Source organism: Bubalus kerabau, chromosome 5, assembly GCF_029407905.1.
Source record: "Bubalus kerabau isolate K-KA32 ecotype Philippines breed swamp buffalo chromosome 5, PCC_UOA_SB_1v2, whole genome shotgun sequence".
In the NCBI taxonomy this organism is placed as follows: domain Eukaryota; kingdom Metazoa; phylum Chordata; class Mammalia; order Artiodactyla; family Bovidae; genus Bubalus; species Bubalus kerabau.
The window spans coordinates 101,407,142-101,423,803 of record NC_073628.1 but is presented as its reverse complement, the minus strand read 5'-3'; the positions used below and the strand labels follow the sequence as shown (position 1 = coordinate 101,423,803).

Sequence of the window (16,662 nt, the reverse complement as noted above, 5' to 3'; positions counted from 1 at the left end):
AAAGGCAAAGAAACAGAGGCCAAAGAAGCCTCACCAATGACTCGTTCCAAGAATCTCTAGGTGACCCTATTGCAGCCTAACAAGATCTGAAATTCACCAAAATATTTCACTGGATGTTTCCACGGTAAATAGTGACTAACACATTTAAGGAATTCCCATGTGGAGTGCCCAAAGAGTCCAGCAGCTCTGGAGTCTGAGGAGTGGTAAGCCAGGCAGTACAGCACAGAGGTCAAGAACTGGGGCTTCAGAGTCAGACTGCCCAGGGGTGAATCTAGGCTCTTGCAATTCCTAGTGGTGTGGCTTTGGGCAAGTTACTTAATCTCTCTATACTTCAGTTTCCTCAGATATCAATCAAGAACTCTCTGAATGCCTACCTTAAAGGCTAATAAGGTAATTAAGTGCAATAACATAAAACAAAGTGTCCATTCAGCACTGTGGCCCTGCACAAAGTGAGCACTCACAGAACATTAGCTATTATTAACACCACGCAGACCTGAGCTCACTGACATAACAGCCTGATCAGTTTTGCCAAGGACAGCCAAATGAGGCTACTTCTGATCAATGGAAAATCTGAGCCAGAATCAGAGATCCTATGGCCGGGCTGGGAAGACCCTACCTAGCAGTTTAGAGAGAAAGAGTTCACTTCATGAACATGACCTGACCTTGGAAGCCTCTCTGCCCTTCACGCTGACCTCAAATGTACTTGCCAACAAGAAAGGAAATTTAATTGGAACCCCACTATGTTCAGGACACCATGTGAGGCTCTCTAGGTGTTATCTTTCAATCTGTGAGGAAACGAGAGATAAGCACTTGGCGTCTGGAAACCCGGATTGCAAGTGGTGGCGTCAACTCTTCTTCGCTTATTCCTGAGTTTATTCCTAACCTGGGCCTCCGAATGGAGGCTATTTGTCCAGGAGACTCTTTCTTCAATTTCTGGAAGCCGCTCAGGAAGAAGGAGGACACAAGACACGTGCCTCTGAGCCTGGACTCACTTCAGAGGCGGGATGTCCCCGTGGAAGACTTGGGGACCGGACAGACCCCTGGGGAGGTTCCCTGGTGGCTTTGACCTTGGCCCCTGGGACTCCGTTTCCCATCCTGCCGGCTGCGGTACGATGACACAGCCCCTCGGCCTAGGCGGGTGTGTGAGCCGAGTGTGGCAACTGGTCCTGGAGGACTTGGATTCCCCACTCCACCTTCACCTCGGGACCCCGTTTCCCCCTGGGGGCGCGGGGCCCTCTGGCTTTGCCTGGACACAGTGCAAGCGGCAAACCGGCCGCGGAGAGCTGGGAGAGAGGCCAGATAGGATACCCCCGGCGCAAGGGTCAGGGCGGTGGGGACAGTCTGGCCGGCCAGCGATCGCGCACGTCAGCCGGGGTCACGCGGCCTCCCCGCCAGGGTCCGGCCGCCCGAGGAGGGTACGGGGCGGTCGCTGCCAGCCCGGCCCCGCCTGAACGACCTGGCCCGGCCTCGGTCCGGACCGCGGCCCGCCGCAGGCCTCACCTCCCTGCGCACGTTCAGCAACGAGTAATAGTCTTCATTGTCCAGCTCCTCCTCGCTCAAGGCCGTCGCCATCTTCGCAACCTTTCACCCCGCCAAACCGGCAAGGCCGTGCTCAAGAGGGACTGACGGTCCGCGGCTCAGATAGCGCGGGCCGGCGAGGCTGCCCCACAGCGGCCCCTGGCGGCCTGGAGTCGCGCCGCCTCCGCGCAGCCCGGAAGGAGCGCCTGCGCCCTGCTCCCCGGCGCGGCCGAGGGCGGGCCCAGTCCCTCCACGTGTTGCCCGGGGACCTAAAGCCGAGCCTGGGGACCCTGGGGCTGTGCCTTGGCTAGAGACAGCGAGTTTGCGGTCACTTCCGGGGGTTGTCACGTCTGGACGCCGGGGAGACACACCTTTGCGACACCCTCTGTCTCCCCCGCGGGCGTCCAGTGTGGGGCACATCCGAATCCCAAATATAGCCTCAACAGGGCTACGTGGCCATCTCCCCACCTCCACCCTTACCCCGGTACCCCTCCGACGGGAGGCTACTGGAGGCCCCACATACTGATTTGTCTTTGCACAGGAAGCTTCCAGAATGGCATGTGTTCCTCCAGTGGTCTTTCACTTTTCTCTTGACAACTCTGCCCAGGGGACAGGCCCCCTCATTTTCATTTATTATTGTCGTATATTTGGGGCATCGGGCAGTTTTTCTGCTGCTTAAACGACGAGGCTATAGCCATTGTGAAAGTGAAAGTCGCTCAGTCGTGTCCGACTCTTTGCCACCCCAGGGACTATATAGTCCATCGAATTCTCCAGGCCAGAATACTGGAGTGGGTAACCTTTCTCTTCTCCAGGGTATCTTCCCAACCCAGGGATCGAACCGAGGTCCCCCGCATAGCCATTGGGTTTCCACTCTAATTGTTTCTGGCAGGCGTGTATATCTACTGACCCCACCCTGGAGCTGTTCTCTTGTAAATTTCTACCTTATGATTTAGCATTGGAGTCGAATTGATTTCAACCTTGTGCCTGTGGCATGGTGTGTTGTTGAAGATGTCTCTGCAATCATTTAAATAATTTAAATATCTTTTAAATGATCCAATTATCAAGAGAAAGTGGACAAGAGAATGCCCCTGGTCTTGTCACCTGTTTGGTTCATGCCGACTTGTACCAGTTCTTCGCTAATTCTCAGTAATGTTTGCTCCGTAACTAACTATTGATTTAGAATCATCCTTGCTGCCCTTCCTAAGCCGGTCTCCTGGGAAGCCCCAAACACCTGTCTGTGGATGTGAGAAGTTGATTTCTTTCTCTTCCTAATTTTTGACCAGATGTGCATCATCTGGGCTTATGTACAGTCCCTTGCAAGTTGCCCAGCCCTCTTAAGGCTCTCTTGGCATGAGTCACTTAGGTGTACTGAGACCGGTTATTCTGGAGTGTTGAGTCAGTCTGGAACAAACTGTCAGCCAGAGTTGTAAATTAAGACCTATTTCTTTATCTGTGTGAGATTTCCTCACAATAGCTTTCTTTCACACACACTCATATTCCATCAGCTAGTCCAGAAATGTTTTTGTTATGATCTTTCCTTTTTTCTCCGTTGCAGAGCAGTGATTAGGGCTAAACTGCACGCTGACATTTGCTGGTTTTTAAGAATGTCTTATCGAGAGGCTGGGGGGAAACTAGAATGTTGTGATATTCCTTTTTTCCTCCTGTTTGTAGACATTAATTGGGCTATAATGCTCAGTTGGGTAGAGGAGCTCTTTGCCATCTTTCCTCTGCTTTGGAAAACACTGCCTCTAGGAATTACACAAACGGAACACAGCATATGTCTCAGAACGCCCAGGTCGGCGTTGGTATGATTGAGAATGACCTGGTTTTTATCACCACTCAAACAAAATAAATAGTGACTCAGGGATGCTCTGTGCTTTTGTCCTCTCTTGGGCCCACGGTATTTTGTGTTACTTGGTTACTTGGAAAGTGATTGTGACAAATAAGAAATAAACTTAGATACACTACAGGCTCAAGAATATATTGACTTCGGAGATTGGCTCTCTTGTTTCTCTCCTCCAAAAACCATAATCTCTGATGGGCAAAATAATGAAAACTGAAAGATGTACAAATTTATAAGTTAACACACACATCCAACAAACTACTCATGCCAGAGCAAGTGACAGAACTCAGTCACATTAACTCACTGCCTTGCACTTTAGTTTTCCTTTGATTGGGTAAAGTCACAAAGCAATTTGTCACTTAGTTGCAAAGCCTAATATACCAATACTTATGTAATATGTTCCTATAACTGTATGAATATGTGTGTGTATTATTATATATGTATATAAAATTGAAATGGGGGAAGGGTAGAGGACATAACCTTTATTTTTTAATTTTTTAAAAGTCTTTCTTGAATTTGTTAGAATATTGCTTCTGTTTGTTTTATGTTCGGTTTCCTGGCCCCAAGGCATATGGGATCTTAGTGCCCCCATCAGAGATTGAACCCTCAACCCCTGAACTGGAAGGTGAAGTCTTAACCACTGAACCACCAGGGAAGGTCACACAACTTTTAAAAGAATGATTGCTGTTGGGGATATACCAAGATCTGGTCAGAACTGATTATATCCAAGATGGTGGAAGAGTCAACTTCCAGTGGAACTTGAGCCTCATTATATGCTCATTGTAATTCATTAGCTAAGTGACACACCCACAGGTGCCATGACAGATCGAACAGTGTTGGTTGCTCAGTCGTGTCGGACTTTTTGTGACCGCATGCACTGTGGCTCACCAGGCTCCCATGTCCATGGACTTTTCCAGTTGAGAATACTGGAGTGGGTAGCCATTCCCTTCTGTAGAGGATCTTCCTGACCCAGGTGGTGGCTCAATTCCTGGAAACCCCACCCCTTCCCCCAAATAGTTGGAATAATCCTCTCACTCATCAGTGACTAAGTCGTGTCTGACTCTGTGCAACCCCGTGGACAGTAACCTGCCAGGCTCCTCTGTCCATGGGACTCTCCAGGCAAGAATACTGGAGTGAGTTGCTGTGCCCTCCCCAGGGATCTTCCTGACCCAGGAATTGAACCACATCCACCTGCATTGGCAGGCAGATTCTTTACCACTGAGCCACCTGGGAAGCCAGCCCATTAAAAACTAACTACTGCATATTTGGGGGTCTCCCACCTTCTGAGAGCCGCCCACACTCTGTCTGTAGAGTGTGTTTCTCCCAGGCTCACTCTTGCCTTTTGAGACAGACTGCATTCTGTCTCCAGAACATGTCTCTCTCTAGATAAATCCACTTCTTACCTATCACTTTGCCTCTTGTTGAATTCCTTCTGCATGGAGACATAAAGAGCCTGAGCTTCATTAAGTCCTTACAGCAGGTATGTGATTTTAATAAAAAGACAGTGGGTTCCAGTCCCAAATCTGAGTTTTGACTGGATTCAAATCCCAACCTGAGTTGTGAGTTTTCATAACTGTTATTGAGTTCTCTCGTCTTAACAGTAACCATAAGGATAATTACCTCTACCATCATCATGTTCAGAGTGACCCCAGATCGTCTGGCTTCTCTGAGCCATCCAGGAAGTTTCTTTTATTTAAAGACTCGACCCCAGGCCTTGCATCTAGCATGTAGGATTAGGGTTGTGAGGTTAAGTATAGGATGCTCATTAAATCTGAATTTCAGGTAAACAATGAATACTTGTCAGTAGTATTGCACCGGGCATACACATATACTAAACAAATTGAGACCCTGAGGACTGAAGAATAGCAAGAAGAGATAAGAAAGCCTTCCTCTGCGATCAATGCAAAGAAATAGAGGAAAACAACAGAATGGGAAAGACTAGGGATCGCTTCAAGAAAATTAGAGATACCAAGGGAACATTTCATGCAAAGATGGGCTCGATAAAGGACAGAAATGGTATGGACCTAACAGAAGCAGAAGGTATTAAGAAGAGGTGGCAAGAACACACAGAACTGTACAAAAAAGATCTTCACGACCCAGATAATCACGATGGTGTGATCACTGACCTAGAGCCAGACGTCCTGGAATATGAAGTCAAGTGGGCCTTAGAAAGCATCACTATGAACAAAGCTAGTGGACGTGATGGAATTCCAGTTGAACTATTTCAAATCCTGAAAGATGATGCTGTGAAAGTGCTGCACTCAAATTTGGAAAACTCAGCAGTGGCCACAGGACTGGAAAAGGTCAGTTTTCATTCCAATCCCAAAGAAAGGCAATGCCAAAGAATGCTCAAACTACCACACAATTGCGCTCATCTCACACGCTAATAAAGTAATGCTCAAAATTCTCCAAGCCAGGCTTCAGCAATACGTGAACCGTGAACTTCCAGATGTTCAAGCTGGTTTTAGAAAAGGCAGAGGAACCAGAGACCAAATTGCCGACATCTGATGGATCATGGAAAAAGCAAGAGAGCTCCAGAAAAACATCTATTTCTGCTTTATTGACTATGCCAAAGCCTTTGACTGTGTGGATCACAATAAACTGTGGAAAATTCTGAAAGAGATGAAACACCAGACCACCTGACCTGCCTCTTGAGAAACCTATATGCAGGTCAGGAAGCAACAGTTAGAACTGGACATGGAATAGCAGACTGGTTCCAAATAGGAAAAGGAGTACGTCAAGGCTGTATATTGTCACACCGCTTATTTAACTTATATGCAGAGTACATCATGAGAAACACTGGGCTGGAAGAAGCACAAGCTGGAATCAAGATTACCGGAGAAATATCAATAACCTCAGATATGCAGATGACACCATCCTTATGGCAGAAAGTGAAGAGGAACTAAAGAGCCTCTTGATGAAAGTGAAAGAGGAGAGTGAAAAAGTTGGCTTAAAGCTCAACATTCAGAAAACGAAGATCATGGCATCTGGTCCCATCACTTCATGGGAAATAGATGGGGAAACAGTGGAAACAGTGTCAGTTTAAATAAAGTGGAAACTTTATTTTATGGGGGCTCCAAAATCACTGCAGATGGTGACTGCAGCCATGAAATTAAAAGACGCTTACTCCTTGGAAGGAAAATTATGACCAACCTAGATAGCATATTCAAAAGTAGAGACATTACTTTGCCAACAAAGGTTTGTCTAGTCAAGGCTATGGTTTTTCCTGTGGTCATGTATGGATGTGAGAGTTGGACTGTGAAGAAAGCTGAGTGCCGAAGAATTGATGCTTTTGCACTGTGGTGTTGGAGAAAACTCTTGAGAGTCCCTTGGACTGCAAGGAGATATAACCAGTCCATTCTGAAGGAGATCAGCCCTGGGATTTCTTTGGAAGGAATGATGCTAAAGCCCAAACTCCAGTACTTTGGCCACCTCATGCGAAGAGTTGACTCATTGGAAAAGACCCTGATGCTGGGAGGGATTGGGAGCAGGAGGACAAGGGGACGACAGAGGATGAGATGGATGGATGGCATCACCGACTCGATGGACATGAGTTTGAGTGAACTTCAGGAGTTGGTGATGGACAGGGAGGCCTGGCATGCTGAGATTCATGGGGTTGCAGAGTCGGACACGACTGAGCGACTGAACTGAACTGAGGACTGTAGCCTGCCAGGTTCCTCTGTCCATGGGATTTTCCTGGCAAGAATACTGAAGTAGGTTGCCATACTCTCATCCAGGGGATCTTTCTAACCCAGGGATTGAACCCATGACTCCTGAGTCTCCTGCAGTACAGGTGGATTTTTACTGTTGATCCACCAGGAAAGCCTATATACTAAACACAATTTATTGTTTATCTGAAATTCAAATTTAACTTATTCTGGCAACCTCAACTAGAAACACTATAATCCTTCCCCTTGATGCTAAAAGCTTAGCCTCCCTGTATACTGGGGCCAAATCAAATCTCAATGTTTTGGATGAAGTGGAAAAGAATAGCTTTATCACTTTGCCAGGCAAAGAGAGACACAGCAGGTTCTTGCTCTGGAAAATGATGTGTCTCAACCCAGGAGAGTTTGGTGAGGAGTTTAGGAGGAGATTGCTGACAGGATCAGGATGTGTGCAGGGTCTCAGGTGGTGGGTGTCCTAATCTTGATGAGCTTCTCTGGTCCCTTTCATCTTGCCTCCAGTGATTTCTTGGCTGCTCCTCTCCCTATTGGGCTTCCTAGATGGCACTAGTGGTAAAGAACCCGAGTGCCCATGTTGTTGTTCAGTCAGTAAGTTGTGACTCTTTGAGACCCTATGGACTGCAGCACTCCAGGCTTCTCTGTCCTTCACCATCTCTCAGAGTTTGCTCAGATTCATGTCAATTGAGTTGATGATGCCATCCAGCCATCTCATTCTCTGTCACTGCCTTCTCCTCCTGCCTTCAATCTTTCCCAGCATCAGGGGCTTTTCCAGTGAGTTGGCTCTTCACAGCAGGTGGCCAAACTAGGAGGCACAAGAGAAGATCTTCCTGGGTCAGGAAGATCCCCTGGAGATGGAAATGGTAACCAACTCCAGTATTCTTGCCCAGAGAATCCCATGGGCAGAGGAGCCTGGCAGGTTACAGTCCATGGGGTGGCAAAGAGTCAGACATGACTGAATGACTTAGCATGTACACCTCTCTTGATTAGCAGCTGTTTGAATCTGCCCTTTGGGATTCAAGGAAGGTCATGGCAGCTGGAATCTTGCCTACAAGAAACAGGGGACCTAAAAGGCCTCCAAGCCCAGGGGCCCCAGAGGGCCCCACTTGGTTTCACCCTTTTCCTGAGAGATGCTCTGGAGAGATGAGGTAAACAGTCTGAATCCACACTCCTATCTCTATAATTCAGAAGGTAAAAGTCACCTGTACTTTTTCGGTTATTCTCTTGTCACTGAGCCTGGATGGGGATGTTGTTGGCTTGTTTGCCAGCCATTCATAGTCAGCTTTCCGTTTCCCCTCGTGAGCTCTGATAACCTCGTTAAGAGGAGTTAAGGAGGAAAAAAAATCCTTAGCTGGGGAAAAGAAGGGAGAATCTGCGGGCACTCAAGAATTAAATTTTCTTGATGTTATCTTTTCCCTTAGCATTTAAGTGGCTTGTCATTTTCCTCTTTAGCCAAGATGATAATTGTAGGAGGGTTGAGTCAGGCAGAGGAAGAGCCATACCTGCTTGAATGAGATAGTGGCTGAGTGGCTGCAGAGCCTGACCCCAGAGGCAGCCTTGGTAGGGGTGGCAGGCGGTGCAGACAGATGGGACGCCTTGGAACTCTGCAGTTTTAGACCTCACCATCCCATCAAAGTATGCATCTCCAGGGACTTCACTGGTGGTCCAGGGGCTAAGACTCCACCCTTCCATTTCAGGGACTGGGGGTTCGATCCCTGGTCAGGGAACTAGGATCCACATGCCACAAACAAAGTGTTCGAATGCTGCAACTAAATATGCTGCATGCTGCAGCTAAGATCCGGTGCAGCCAAGTAAGTAATGAAATTTAAAATATATATATATATTTTAAAAGTATGCATCTTCAGGGCTTCCCAGGTGGCCTTAGTGGTAAAGAACCCACCTGCCAATGCAGGTAGACATAAGAGATGAAGGTTCAGTCCCTGGGCCGGGAAGATCCCCTGGAGGAGGGCGTGGCAGCACACTCCAGTATTCTTGCCCAGAGAATCCTATGGACAGAGGAGCCTGGCAGGCTACAGTCCATAGTGTCTCAAAGAGTCGGACACGACTAAAACAACTTAGCACGCATGCACAGGCATCTTCAAAGTCTCTGGTTCAGAGCTTCTGTATTGGGAACTCGGTGTTCTGTCTACAGTGTTATCCATTTGTTGTGCCTAGGGGAACTTCGGAGAAGGCAATGGCAACCCACTCCAGTGTTCTTGCCTGGAGAATCCCAGGGACGGGGGAGCCTGGTGGGCTGCCGTCTATGGGATTGCACAGAGTCGGACACGACTGAAGTGACTTAGCAGTAGCAGGGGAACTTACTGCTGTTCCCTGCTGTTTGCATCTTCAGGTCCTTGGTGCCTATGTGTTCATCTGTCCTAATCCATCAGTTCCCAGCTAGGGTTCCATTCCAATCTGTTTTCTCAGCTGCTTAGAGATATCATGGCTTCCCTGAGAACTCAGTTGGTAAAGAATCCTCCTGCAATGCGGGAGACCCTGATTTGACTCTTGGGTAGGGAAGATCTCCTGGAGAAGGGATAGGCTACCCACTCCAATATTCTTGGGCTTCCCTTGTGGCTCAGCTGGTAAAGAATCTGCCTGCAATGCAGGAGAACTGAGTTTGATCCTTGGGTTGGGAAGATCCCCTGGAGAAGGGAAAGGCTACCCACTGCAGTATTCTAGCCTGGAGAATTCCATGGACTGTACAGTCCATGGGGGTCACAAAGAGTTGGACGTGACTGAGCAACTTTCACTTTCACTTAGTGATATCATAATCTTTTGGCCTTTGACCCTGTCCACCACATCCATTCCCAATTCTGTTTGTCTCTCTTATCTACCTCTCCACCCACCTCCCAGGTTATTGAGGGTGGTCCAGGAAAGTCCTGGAAGATATAAATTTGGTGCTTACTGATGCTAAAATTTTGGCCTCTGTGCACTGGTGCTGAATCAAATCTCGGAAATAGTTTTGGGTGAAGTGAAAAAGTAGGGGAAAAAAAAGTAGGAAAGGCAACAAAGGTCTGTATAGTCAAAGCTGTGATTTTTCTAGTAATCATGTACCAATGTGAGACCTGGACCATAAAGAAGGCTGAGCACAAAAGAATTGGTGTTTTCGAACTGGAGTACTGGAGAAGACTCTTGAGAGTCCCTTAGACTGCAAGATCAAACCAGTCATTTCTAAAGGAAATAAACTCTGTACATTCATTGGAAGGACTGATGCTAAAGCTGAAGCTCCAGTACTTTGCCACCTGATGGGAAGAACTGACTCACTGGAAAAGACCCTGATGCTCGGAAAGATTGAAGGCAGGAGAAGGGGCCAACAGAAGACGAGATGGTTGTATGGCATCACTGACTCAATGGACATAAGTTTGAGCAAACTCTGGAAGATGGTAAAAGGAAAGGAAGCTTGGCATGCTGCAGTCCATGGGGTCACAAAGAGTCAGACATGACTTAGCGACTGAACAACAACAAGAAGGAAATAGTAGCTTTATTGCTTTGCCAGGCAAATGGAGACAGAGCAGGCTCCTGCCCTGAAAACTTGTGTGTCCTGACCCAGAGGGGTTTGGTGAGGAGTTTCATAGCAATGATTCAAGGGTAAGGTTGCTGATAAGATTAGGGTATGTGCAGAGCCTGCACTCCTTTAATTTGGTTAGAGGTGGTCTCTTGATGAGTTTCTCTGGTTCTGTTAATCTGGTGTTCTCTGAAATGAAAAATGAAAAAAAGTTTTAGTTCTGTAAAGAGCTTAAAGATATTGTTAAGTGTATCCCTTGAGGTGGAACCAGGACCCCACCCCCAGGCTGGATAGACTACCATTTCTTGGCTATTCCTCCCTTGACTGTGCATCCCTTCTCTGATTAGCAACTGTTGGAATCAGCCCTTTGGAACTCAGGGAAGGTCCTGGAGGCTGAACAGAAAGGCTCTCCATGCCCACGAGCCCCACAGGGTCCTGTTTGGTGTCATTATTTGACTTTAACTGGCCACCAGTGTCACTTAGCAGTCCTACTGTTGATGCTGTTCAGTTGCTAAGTCATGTCTGACTCTCTGTGACCCTGTGGACTGCACCATGCCAGACTTCCCTGTCCTTCACAGTCTCCTGGAGTTTGCTCAGATTCATGTCCATTGAGTCAGTGGTGCTGTCCAACAATCTCATCTTCAGGTACTCTTTTCTCCTCCTGCCTTCAATCTTTCCCAGCATCAGGGTCTTTTTCAGTGAGTTGGGCCTTCACATCAGGTGGCCAAAGTATTGGAGCTTCAGCTTTAGCATAAGTCCTTCCAAAAAAAAATAAAGGGTTGGTTCTCTTCAGGATTGGCTGGTTTGATCTCCTTGCTGTCCAGAGGACTCTTAAGAGTCTTCTCCAGCACTACAATTCAAAGCATCAATTCTTCAGCCTTCTTTATGGTCCAACTCTCACATCCATACATGACTACTGGAAAAAGCATAGCTTTGACTATATGGACTTTTGTCGGCAAAATGACATCTTTGCTTTTGAATATGCTGTCTATGTCTATGAGAGTCCCTTGGACAGCAAGGGAGAGCAAGTAAATCCTAAAGGAAATCAACCCTGAATATTCATTGGTAGGATTGATGTTGAAGTTGAAACTTCAATACTTTGGCCACCTGATGCGAAGAGCTGACTCATTGGAAAAAACCCTGATGTTGGGAAAGATTGAGAGCAAGAGGAGAAAGGGGTAACAGAGCATGAGACAGTTGGATGGCATCGTCGACTCAATGGACATGAGTTTGAGCAAATTCCAGGGATAGTGAAGGACAGGGAAGCCTGGCATGTTGCAGTGTTGGACATGACTGAGTGACTGAACAATAGCAACAATGTTTGTCATAGGTTTCTTTCCAAGGAACAACTGTCTTTTAATTTCCTGGCTGCAGTCACCATCCACAGTGATTTTGGAGCCCAAGAAAATAAAATCTGTCCTATTAAACTTACCTCTTATAACACCCTACACATTACCCCACAGTTCTATTCAGCTTATCTTTAAATTTGAGACAATATCCAGAAATGGGCATTGATCTTTCAGCAATTGGCAAGAGGGAAATGATTTGTTCTAGTGGAATTAACACTCCAATGAGTGGGGAAGGAGAGATGACAATAAACAAGAAAACTTCAGGTGCTAAGTAGTATAAAATAAAACACTGATGTGATAATGTAATATCTCACATGTTGGTCACGTGAGCTGGGTTGGTTATGAAAGATCTATCTGGGAATGTAAATTTGAACTGAATGACAGGGAAGATCCTGCTTTGCAAAGCCTAAAGGAAGAACCTTCTAGTGCAAAGTCTTGGAGACAAAAACAAGTCTGGTGTGCTCCAGGGACAGAGAGAGAGCCAGCAAGCATGCAGCTGGTGCAGGTAGGGGAGGGCAGTTGGAAGAGATGGAGAGGTTGTTAGTGGAGGAGGGGCTCATGGAGGGGAGGATGGTGGTCAAGAAATTAATTTTTATTCTGACCACAATGGCAAGCACTGAAAAATTTTAAGCAGGAAGGAATGTGTGTATTGTGTGCGTGCTCAGTTGCTTCAGTCATGTCGAACTCTTTGCGACCCCATGGACTATAGCCCGCCAGCTTCCTCTGTCCAGGGGATTCTCCAGGCAAGAATACTGGAGTGGTTTGCCATTTCCTTCTCCAGGGGATCTTCCCAAACCCAGGATCGAACCTGCGACTCTTGCATGTCATGCATTGGCAGGCAGATAGATTCTTTACCACTTGTGCTACCTGGGAAGCCCAGAAGAAACATGGTCTAGCTTTCCTCCCGCTAAAGATCAGGAGAGTTAGACTAGGTGAGAGGTTCCTGGAATGGAACATCCCCTCACCCCTACCCTGTTAAAATTTCTTGCAGTGTTCCTGTGAGGAAAGGATGGTGGCCTTGCACTTGGACTAAGTAATGGGATGGCCAGGCATAGAATGCACCTTGGGCTGCTTTCAGCAGGAACCGTTGATAGGTTGGGTCTGGGGTATGAAGGGGAAAGAGAGAAATAGGTGCTATGCCTGCATTTTTAAAATTTGCGGTATAATTGTTTTACGATGTGTTATTTTCTGCTGTGCAACAAAGTGTATCAGCTATATGTATACATATATCCCTTCCCTCCTTAAGCCTCCCTCCCACCCACTCTCATTCAACCCCTCTAGGTCGTCACAAAGCTCCCAGCTGAGCTTCCTGTTATGCCTTCATTTTGGCTTGAGCTATTGGGTAGTAAAGCCATGTATGGAGCTGAGGAAGATTAGGGAAGAGGCAGGCTTGGAAGGGGAGTGATCAAGTTCTATTTTGGGGGTGGAGGTCTTTGTTAGGTCTTCCTGTGGAGAGGACACCTTCTACTTCCTTTTCTGCTCTCTCTTTCATTTATGCAAACAGGCTCTCATCCCCATCATTTCCTTAAGATTCTCGTCTCAGAGATTCCTGTGGCCTCTTGAACCCAAATCCAAATGGACTATGTTGAACTGCCTTCTCTTTGGACTCTAGCCAGTATTTCAGTGTTGTTCACCTTCTTTATTGCAACGTTTCTGTCCTTGAATGTTTGATTTTTCCTCTCCCTTAGCTTCCATATTTCTCTGTCTTGATCTCCCTTTCCTCTTGCCCCCACCTGGAATTCAAGATCATTGTGTTCTGGATTCACAGATCTTTCAGCCTTATACCTTCTAATCTTCCTTCGTGGATCTTTGGTTCTAGCCAGAAAACAAATATTATTCAAGTTAAAAAAATATTGAACTTCTTTGCTTTTTGTGTTTTGCTTCATCTCTGAGCTTCCACTGGGGGGTCAATGACCCTCAGTCTAAAAAACGCTCTATGAAATTGCTTTGAATGTGGGTCTGCTGTTGAGAACTCCCTCAGCATTTGTCTCTATCTACATTGTTAATATTAAACCATGTTTTCTCAGGGTAGAGAAGTGTAGTTAGACATTTATTTTGTTTTCCAGCACTTTCAGTTCAGTTCAGCTGCTCAGTCATGCCCAACTCATTGCGACCCCATGGACTGTAGCACACCAGGCTTCCCTGTCCATCACCAACACTTTGACGATATCAATTCACTTCTTTTAGGTTTCTGCTAATGCTGTTGTGAAGTGTTAATTTTTTCTCTTTGGGGGACTTCGATTAGACCTTCTCAGTGTAGTATCTCTTTTCTGCATTATTTTTTTTTAAGTTAAAAAATTATTTATTTATTTGGCTGTGCCAGATCTTGGTTGTGGTATGCAAGATCTTTGATCTTCATTGCTGTATTCAGGATCTTTATTGTGGCATGCGAACTCTTAGCTGTGGCATGTGGGATCTCAGTTCTCTGACCAGCGATCGAACCTCAGCACCCTGCATTGGAAGCATGGAGTTATAGCCACTGGACCACCAGGAAAGTCCCTGTCTTATTTTTTTTTTTTTTATCTCTATGACTTCTTTGTGGACCCTCTGACCAATCTTCCACTTCACTAATTCTTTCATTTCCTTAAAAAAATTTTATTAAATATAGTTTATGTCCACTATAATGCATGTATTGTTAAAAAATTATAGTTGATTTATAATGTGTTAATGTCAGGTGTAAACCAAAGTGATTCAGTTATATTACCTATTCTTTTTCAGATTCTTTTCCCTTATAGATTATTACAAAATATTGAGTATAGTTCCCTGTGCTATACAGTAGATCCTTGTTGGCTATCTATTTTATATATAGTAGTGTTTATAAGGAGAAGGCAATGGCACCCCACTCCAGTACTCTTGCCTGGAAAATCCCATGGACAGAGGAACCTGGTGGGCTGCTGTCTATGGGGTCACACAGAGTCGGACATGACTGAAGTGACTTAGCAGCAGCAGCAGCAGTGTTTATAAGTTAGTCCCAAACTCATAATTTATCCCTTCCCCTCTTTTCTCCTTTAGTAACTATAAGTTTGTTTTCTATGTCTGTGGTCTATTTTTGTTTTATGTATAAGTTCATATGTATCATGTTTTTTTAGGTTCTACATATAAGTGATGTTGTATGATATTTGTCTTTCTTTGGCTTACTTCACTTAGATATTCTTTCAATTCAGTTCAGTTCAGTTCAGTCGCTCAGTTGTGTCCGACTCTTTGCGACCCCATGAATCGCAGCACGCCAGGCCTCCCTGTCCATCACCAACTCCCGGAGTTCACTCAGACTCACATCCATCGAGTCGGTGATGCCATCCAGCCATCTCATCCTCTGTCGTCCCCTTCTCCTCCTGCTCCCAATCCCTCCCAGCATCAGAGTCTTTTCCAATGAGTCAACTCTTCGCATGATATTCTTTAGCTCTATCCGTGTTCCTGCAAATGTAATGTATATATTTAAAGTGAACAATTTTACGAGTTTTGATCCATGTAAACACCCATGAATCCATGACTATAATTAAAGCAATGACCATTTTCGTCACCTCCCAAAGCTTCCTCGTGCCATTTTATAAGCTACCTCTCTCTTTGCTCCTATCCCCAGACAACCACAAATCCACTATCTGTCAATATAGGTTAGTTTGTGTTTTCTCAAATTTTATATATGAAATCATATAGTTTGCTCCAAAGTTATCATCCTGTATCTTCCCTATATTATCACAGCAAGAAGACCCTTTTCCTCTCTTCACTGTTGACACTCTTGTTTCTTGAATCCTGTTTCCTATTTCTTGTTTTATTCTATTCTTTTCATGGAAAAATATTCCTCCCAGTTTTTTATTTTTTTGAGAACTTGGATGCTCTTATCTTACCTTTATATTTGATGGCAGTTTGATAGTAGATAGTTTGGTGGAGGATAAAAGTTTGGTTGTAAAATTTTTTTCCTCAGAATTTTGAAAACATTGTTTTAGTATCTTTTGTTTCCAGTATTGCTAACTATAAGACTAATTCTATTCTAATTCCTGAGACTTTGTAAATCTCTTTTTTTCCCCCATTTGGAAACACTTTTTATTTCTGGTGTTCTGAAATTCTGTGATGATGTACCTTGTCTGGGACCTTAAAAAATTACTGTGCTATGCACTCAGTGGGCTCTTTTAACCAGGAAACTTTTTTTCAGCCACATGTTGTATCATGCAGGATCTTAGTTCCCTGACCAGGGATCAAACCCATACCCCCTTCAGTGGAAACATGGAGTCTTAACTATTGGACCACAAGTGAAGTCCCTAACCAGGTAACACCTGTCCATCATTTCTGGAAATTTTTATCTGATTATTTGATAACAATTCCATTGATTTTCTTGGTTTATTCTTCCTGGAACTTAGTGTTTTGTGAGGTTGGACCTCTTGGACTGATTCCCTCATTTTTTTTCCCATTTTTAATCTTCATTTTCCTTTTAAGTCTTTATTGGAGATATCAACAATATCTACCATCCTTTTTGTTGAGTTTTTAAAAATGTCTGTAACAGTATTTTCAGATGACAATTATATATATTACTGTCGGCAAGAATCCTTTAGAAGAAGTGGAGCAGCCCTCATAGTCAACAAAGGAGTCTGAAATGCAGTACTTGGGTGCAATCTCAAAAATGACAGAATGATCTCTGTTTATTTCCAAGGCAAACTATTCAATATCACAGTAATCCAAGTCTATGCCCCAACCACTAATGCCGAAGAAGCTGAAGTTGAATGCCTCTATGAAGATCTACAAGACCTTCTAGAACTAACACCAAAAAAA

General features: G+C 45.3%; 1 protein-coding gene across 1 annotated transcript in view; it reads right to left on the bottom strand.

Annotated features, from left to right (window-relative positions):
* Positions 1-1,658, bottom strand: part of DNAJC11 (DnaJ heat shock protein family (Hsp40) member C11) — a 70,056-nt gene extending 68,398 nt beyond the window's left edge. Inside the window, exon 1 of the mRNA XM_055582419.1 lies at positions 1,501-1,658. Within this exon, the coding sequence (XP_055438394.1) occupies positions 1,501-1,572 (72 nt within the window). The 5' untranslated portion in view covers positions 1,573-1,658. The remainder of the gene's footprint in view (positions 1-1,500) is intronic.
* Between the last annotated feature and the right edge of the window lie 15,004 nt (positions 1,659-16,662).